Source organism: Chondrus crispus, genomic scaffold, assembly GCF_000350225.1.
Source record: "Chondrus crispus Stackhouse genomic scaffold, scaffold_652, whole genome shotgun sequence".
Classification (NCBI taxonomy): Eukaryota; Rhodophyta; class Florideophyceae; order Gigartinales; family Gigartinaceae; genus Chondrus; species Chondrus crispus.
In genome coordinates, this window is record NW_005178657.1 from 7,447 (window position 1) to 14,751 (window position 7,305).

At 49.5% G+C, this 7,305-nt stretch overlaps 2 protein-coding genes across 2 annotated transcripts; both read left to right on the top strand.

Annotated features, from left to right (window-relative positions):
- The first annotated feature begins 387 nt into the window (after window positions 1–387).
- Window positions 388–597, top strand: CHC_T00000854001 (hypothetical protein). Its single transcript, XM_005710946.1, has one exon. The coding sequence runs from the start codon at window positions 388–390 to the stop codon at window positions 595–597; it is 210 nt and encodes a 69-aa protein (XP_005711003.1).
- Window positions 598–692: 95 nt separating this feature from the next.
- On the top strand, window positions 693–1,370 carry CHC_T00000855001 (hypothetical protein). Its single transcript, XM_005710947.1, has one exon. It carries the CDS (start codon window positions 693–695, stop codon window positions 1,368–1,370), a length of 678 nt encoding a protein of 225 aa, XP_005711004.1.
- The last annotated feature ends 5,935 nt before the right edge of the window (window positions 1,371–7,305 follow it).

Here is a 7,305-nt window from a genome sequence, read left to right on the forward strand (position 1 = left end):
CCGTCGATCTCGCCCCGCCCCGCCCGCTAGTGCTGCAGCCGCCGCTCGCCGACCGCGCGGACAAGCTCAAGTTCGGCCAGGCCGTCACTCTGAGCCGCGCCGGCACGCGCCTGCTGGTCGGCGCCAACGGCTTCGACAGCTTCCGCGGCGCCGTCTACGTGTACGACCTCGTCACGCCCCCCGGCGACAAGCCGCACCATTGGCGCCGCACCCGCCTCTGCGCAAACCACACCCAGCCGGCCCAGCAGAAGAAGCCCCGCGAGCTCAGGGCCGTGTCCCGCGGCAGCGGCTTCGGCTTCTCGTGCGCCTGCACCGAACGCCCCGACGCCCTCGTCATCGGCGCCCCGGGCCATGACTTGCAGAAGGGCGCCGTCTTTGTCTTCGCCTATGATAACGACGCCGATAAGTGGACCGATTTGGGTATGTTGCATAATTCCCATAGGAGGGGGGGCGATGTGTTTGGGTGGGCGGTCGCCGTGGATGATGCTTGTAGCACCATTGTTGCTAGCGCAAAGGGGAGACGCGCAAACAATGGCGAGGTTTACTCGTATAGTTGCAAGGAAAGATGTCGCAAGTGTAGCCTGGTGCAGAGGATAGCCCCGCCGGATATTACCGATTCGACAGGGCCGCGGGGGATTCGCATTCGCAACAATTTTGGCATTAGTCTGGTCATCAATGGTAAGGGGGATCTTATGGCGGTGGGGAGTACAGGGTTTGAGGAGGAACGAGGCGCAGTCTATGTGTATACTAGACCGGATGTTTCCACCAACTGGACATTTGCGCAACGCCTCGAGTCGCCTAATGCCCAGCAGTTTGGCTTCTTCGGCTTCAAAATTGCTATGGATAGCAAAGGGACTAAACTTGTCGTTGGTGCTGATGGGGAAGCCGATTATAGAGGCGCTGCCTATCTTTTCGTCAGGAAAGAAGGAAAGGCCGGGCAGCCCAGATTTGACCACTTTCAGGAATTGGTCGCTGGAAAGAGGGCCATGGAGGATAATTTCGGAGGTTCCGTTGCGCTCTCTGGGGACGGAAAAGCTGTCGTCGTTGGCGCACCGGGGGTTAATAAGGGCAATGGAAAAGACCACGGTGTCATGTACATGTTTGAAGAAGTGAAAGGCAGGAGAAAGTCAAAATGGGCATTAGCCGAGTCCATCTGGCTTCCGCACGAGCACTCGCAATCTGGAAATTTCTTCGCTTGGACAGTGGACCTCAGCGGAAATGGAGAGCGATTTGTTTCCACGGCTCCTGATTCCTATGGTGGGGCTGGCCTTGTGACGGTGGGAGAATTGGAAGTCATGGGAAAACGGGCTATGGATGCAGACGACCATTTGACGGATGACGTATTCAACGAAGAAAGAGAAGAGCTGTAAAAGGAATACGGTCCTGAGATACCCAAATTCTGAATAAAACAAACTTTCGCAGACAGCTTATGTCGAACGGGCTGAAGGGACCAGAATTCTACGTAGCGATACGTCTAGGAGCAGACAAAGTCTTGAAAGGGGTTGTGACTTGCGAAAAAAAACTGTTGCGTTGAAAAAGTCGCCGCGGTTGCTGCGATGTAGACTGGTATGGCACTCAAAGGATGAACTGATCCGAAAACAGATTTGAAGATGGGCTGCCCATTGGATTCTAAGCACCCATGTCGCGAGGCCTCTGTGAAGAATACGATGAGCAAAAGTGGAGCATCAATAACTTCCATTTTCAGAGTGCACTGACAGGCACTGCTGATCTGCTTTACGTCAGCTATTTAACAGTAAGGATCTGAAATCGCCCCAAAAGAATTGCCATTCACTATATCACGGTCTTGCGCTGTGATGTGTTGTAACGCGTAGTAGGGGAAGAATTAACACCCACCACTTTTCAGTCTCAGTCTTTTGCACGAATTCTATGTAGCACTGAAATATGATACTCTCTAGAACACAGGCAGAGTGCGAATTTCAAATGTACGACCCAGATGTTTACAGAAGAATGGTTAGGTGGTTGGTAAGCGCCTGATGAAATGAAATTTGCTGCTTATGTCCTGATTGGATGGCCAGCGCATTGCGCAGTTGAGAAACAGCAAGAACATGTATGCTTTTTGACCAACAGAGCTTTTAGATCTCCCCAAAAGGACTTCCACTCACGCGCAGAAAATATCAACTGGGCCTATCTGGGGACCACTGACACAGTCATTATGACTGAATTATTAGTACATTTTCAGGTGCAGAGCGCAGAGTACAGTCCCTGCGGAGCCACTGTATTCTCTTTCCTGCGTCAGTATAACAATTAGGGGAAACACAGAAACGCAGAGGACGATGGTTGAAGACAAAATGGAGGACGGGAGAGAAGATGAGGAGAGGACAAGAAGGGACGTAAAGAATGCAAAGCAGGACAACAGAGGACGAGAGAGAATATGGAGAGCACAAACTAGGATAAGAGAGAGGATAGAAAGAGGACGAGAGACGACGAGAGACGATAGAAAGAGGACGAAGGAGGACGAGAGATGACGAGATAGGATGTGATAGGAAGAGATAAGACAAGAGGACGAGGGAGGACGAGGGAGGACCGCGCGAGGACAGGGAGAGACGGACAGTGTGAGGACAGAGGGAGACGACCGTGCAAGGACAGACAGAGAGGACAGACAGAGAGGACAGATAAGGAGGACTGATAACGAGGACTGATAACGAGGACTGATAACGAGGACAGAAGGGGGAAGGGGGGGGGTAGAAAGTGGACATAGAGAGAGAGAGAGGACAGAGAGAGAGGACAGAGAGAGAGGACAGAGAGCGAGGACGGGGAGAGGGAAAGGGATTAGAATACAGGAATACGGCTGCAGGGGCAAAGAGAGTGGGGTTTGCGGGGCGAAAAGGACTTTCGAGTACAAGAGGACGAAGAGAATGCTAGAAAAATCGAGCGCAAAAAGGAAAGGAGGGGACGACAGCGGCGCATGACAAGAACGCAAGGTGTACCTAGCGAGGAGAGGAAGATGTCGAAAACTATTCGGGTTGTGTTATTATTAAGTAGGAAATCTATTTTATATATGTATTTTGCGTGTTACAGGTTATACTGTGTGATAATCAATACATGAGACAAAACACTCTCCTACATCAGCGTCACTGTGCCCTGTTGGTGGCACAGTGCGACTATAAAATATTTGAAAAAATATCTCTCTTCAACAAATCTCTAGAAACGGGCAACCGTGCCGAACTTGCTGGCCCGACGCGTTGACTGCAAAGCACACGTCGCCTCTCACATCCAGAGCACGCATATATCCTGTCGCGTGACTTCTTTGCCAAAGCGGTTGGTCTTCTCCCTCTTGTCTACCGGCTGACGGGGACATACGCGCCGTGACAGCGGTGACATTAACAGGTTTTGGGGAAAACCGTAATGTTACTGAAAAGGGCTTGGCGGGGTTCAGTGCAGTGCAAAAATTGCAGATGTCCGCACTACTGCCGAAAATGTCTGCACCATAGTGCAGACAATAATCAAGCCAACAATTTTACTGTAATTACAATGGCTGACAGTCGCTGTAGCAGCCGATAGACAAGCATATTGTCGCCTCGATCCCATCGTGCAGAGTCTGCACTGTCTGCACTGCAGACACGCTGTGCGTCGTGCGATATGAGGCCCTCGGCAAGCCTCTGAACGAGGTGAGCAATAAACGTGATCGAGAGTGTGTCTTCTCCCGGTGTGAGGGGGCGAGCTGCCCCCGGTCACACAACTTTATGTCATCCAGTCCGAGACTGGTGGGCGCGATACCGCGCCGCCGTCGAGTGTAGATTACTAATTAATAGTTAAATCTACGATGGTGCGCATACAAAATTCTCCCTTTTGGTCCGACTACATTCGTCGCCCAATGCCAGCCGTCCAAGTATGGACGGCGGCGGTCCGGAGCGTTCTTATTGGACAAAATGGCTTTCGCCACCTCATGGCCAAAGGCCCTATGATATGCCTATCTTGGCACCGTCCTTCGGAAGACATATTCCGTTCAACTGAACCACATCACAAACTTTTTGATGTAAAACTACTTCTGGACCCTTGCACCATCTTCCTGTGGCTTTGTCAAACATAGATCAAAGACTTAACAACACCTTTGTTCATCGACCAATTTGTTTTGTATGCTCATTCACGCAGTACAACTTCTGCAGTTGAAAAAGCGACACAGCATTGTGCACACTTCCCACAGAACACAGGGCACATTACACAGAAAACTCTTTCCTCGACGTGACCACAACGTAGCAACTACTCTTTTGACAAGAAAACCAGTAAACTCCCAAAACCTTTGCAGGAAAAACGGAGAAGGTAAATCGAGCAGGACGGTATCACACACATCTGCTAGAAAATAAAACGACGCAAAACAAAGAAACTGTTAGACGTAAAACGCAGTGGATATTGAAACATACCGATTAGTTGAGTGTGTACCGTCCCTTGGAGTAGCGCTTTCAGTACCTTAAAACTTCTCAAGACGAATTAGGTCAACCATTTGACTTAATGTCTGAGGTGACATTATCTTTGTCAATAAATCTGCAGGTTGATTCTCAGAGCTCACATGAGTCAGCTGAACCACAGAATTCTCAATAAGTTCACGGACATGGTGAATCTTTAAGTCGATGTGCTTATTCTTTGCAGAGACTTGAGAATTCGTAGCGAGAGATTGAGCTGCAGTACTGTCAATCATGACATTACTTGCGACAAACGCTTCCTTATCATTCCATTGCAATGCATGAGCGAATTCCCAGAACAGCTTTCGAAGCCATGATAATTCCTTAGTGCAAGAGGAGAGAGCAATGTACTCGGCTTCAGCGGAGGACAAGGAGATGACTGTTTGACGTTTGCTTCTCCAATAAACTGGTGCTTCGTTGATGGCGATAATGAATCCAGTTGTTGACCTCCTCGTGTCTTTGCATCCTCCCCAATCGGCATCAACGCAAGCAACAATAGAGTCTGGGTTGAAGTTGCAATTGCGTCGGAAATGTAGCCCATAGTCCAATGTACCAGACACATATCTCAAGACACGTTTCAAGTACGACATGTGTCGGGGGGTGGGTGCATGTAAGTGGCGGGCTAAGACAGATATTGGGAATGAAAGGTCTGGACGGGTGCAAACTGCCAAGTAGTTGAGACCACCGATGATTCGGCGGTACTGAGAGTGCTCCTTTTGCGACAGCAAGTGTTCACCTGGATGTGCAGGGAGCAGGTCCGCATTCAAAGGCAGAGGAGTCCAGACCGAGTTGGCTTGATCAAGTCCGTGAGTTAGTAGGAGTGACTCAGCATAGCGCGTCTGATGGACCTTGATGTGGTCGGGTTCTTTGGAGATCTGCCATCCAATAAAGGAAGAAAGTGTACCGAACAACTTAACGTTGAACTGAGCCGACAATCTTTCCTTGAACCATGACATCAAGTGCGTGCTATTGGAGGCAAATGCTATGTCATCGACCACAATAGCGACAATGACAAACTCGTTGCCTTTGCGGAAGAAGTAGAGTCGAGCGTCGTATCGCGAGGTGTTGAACTTCCAAGAGTTCAGACAAGTCTCCAGTAGAGAACCCCATATCTTTCCGGCTTGCTTGGTTACATACATGGAACCATGTACTTCAGCAACATGACCAGGCTTCCTTTGAAGCCGACTTGAATCCGTGGGCTGTTCCATAATAACTGGAATGTCAAGTTTGCCGTAGAGATAGGCATTAGAAATGTCTGCGCCTTCGAGCTCCAGGTTGTGACTACTTGCGAACGCCAGCAAGATGCGAAGCGTTTCGTGTGTGGCCACTGGAGCGTAGGTGTTGTCTGGATCGTAGTCAGTGAATGGCTTCTGCTGATCACCACGTACACAGCACCGAGCTTTGTGAAGGACGTTCCCAACGTCGTCAAGCGGCTTGAGTCTGAATACCCAAGTAAATGGGACTGGATGCATATCTACAGTCCGAGGGATAAGCATCCATGTCCGACGTTCGACAAGAGCATCGAACTCTCTGTCAATGGCGGCAGCCCAGTTTGGGTCTTCACAGGCGCGTGAGAAAGAACGCGGAAGAAGCGGATCGCGAATAGTTTTCTTCGACACAAACACTGTAGGGTGATGTGTTAAGGCTGCAGTGAGTACAGATATCAACTGCTCTTCCCCATCGTATTCGCCTTCAATACTGGGAGCCGGATCTTCGTCTGGAAATGTTGGTTGTCCGAAGGCATCGAGTTCCATTTCACGGGAGATACCATCCATAAATGTCGACATACTCGGTAGATGCTCCGAGTTGTCATGATGGAAGTCTTGTGCACGCGTGATGATTATCTTCTGCGTGGACGGAACGAAGATGCGAAATAGAGTGACTTCACTTTCCATACCCACGAAGTGTCCAAACACGGTGCGAGGAAGAAGCTTCTTCTGGCGAGTGGTTTTTGGTCTATAGATGAACGCATGTCCTTTCTGCCCAAATTCCGGAACCATTGTGAAGTCGATCCGAGTATTAGGGTTCCAAGCCAGAATGGGAATTTCACCTTTGATGCGCTCAGAGGGGGCGCGATTGCGGAGCCAGTTGCCATGATTTATGGCCTCTCCCCATAGCTTGAGGGGTAGGTCACTCGCAAAGAGAAGAACTCTTGCTCTTACCCAGTGTTCTTGGATAAGTCGTTCTGCAGATCCGTTGCTTTCAGAAGCGTAAGCAGGAGAGTAGTCAAGCTTGATGCCGTAATGGTGACTGAACTCCTTGACGTCTTCCCCTTTGTTCTCCCCAGCCCGATCCAGCTTAATGTTCTGAAGCCGAAGCTGATCGTTAAACTCAGTCTGTGAGCGGTTGCGGTACCATTCGAGATGTCTATATGTCTCATTCTTTGTCATGAGCATGAAGACATCAGACTTACCAGTGTAGTCGTCCAGTATTGCAAGTGTGTAGGAGTTCCCAGCGACACTTGGAGTCACAGGACCTGAAATGTCAATGTGAATCAACTCCAGTGGCTGTTTTGTGATGAATCCACTTTTAGACAAAGGAGCACGATGAGCTTTCCCTTTTAAGCAAGGGACGCAATCGAGTTGCTGAAGGATGGATTTTTCAAAGAACGGAACAGATTCGACTGCATGAGAAAGCTTGATGTAGCGGTTAATGCCAAGGTGGCCAGTCTTCCCATGCCACTCCAGGGCAGGATTCTTGTTGACGTTCATAGCGACTGTTGTCAAAGACATGTTTGATTTTGAATTGTTCATGTCGAGAGTGTACAATCCATTCTTCTTCTGAGTTTCCCACAAAATCTTCCAAGTTCCTTTCTCCATTAGGAAACATGCGTTGTGCGGACGGATGTCGTCGGTAAACGCAACAATGAAGTTAGAACTTAGGA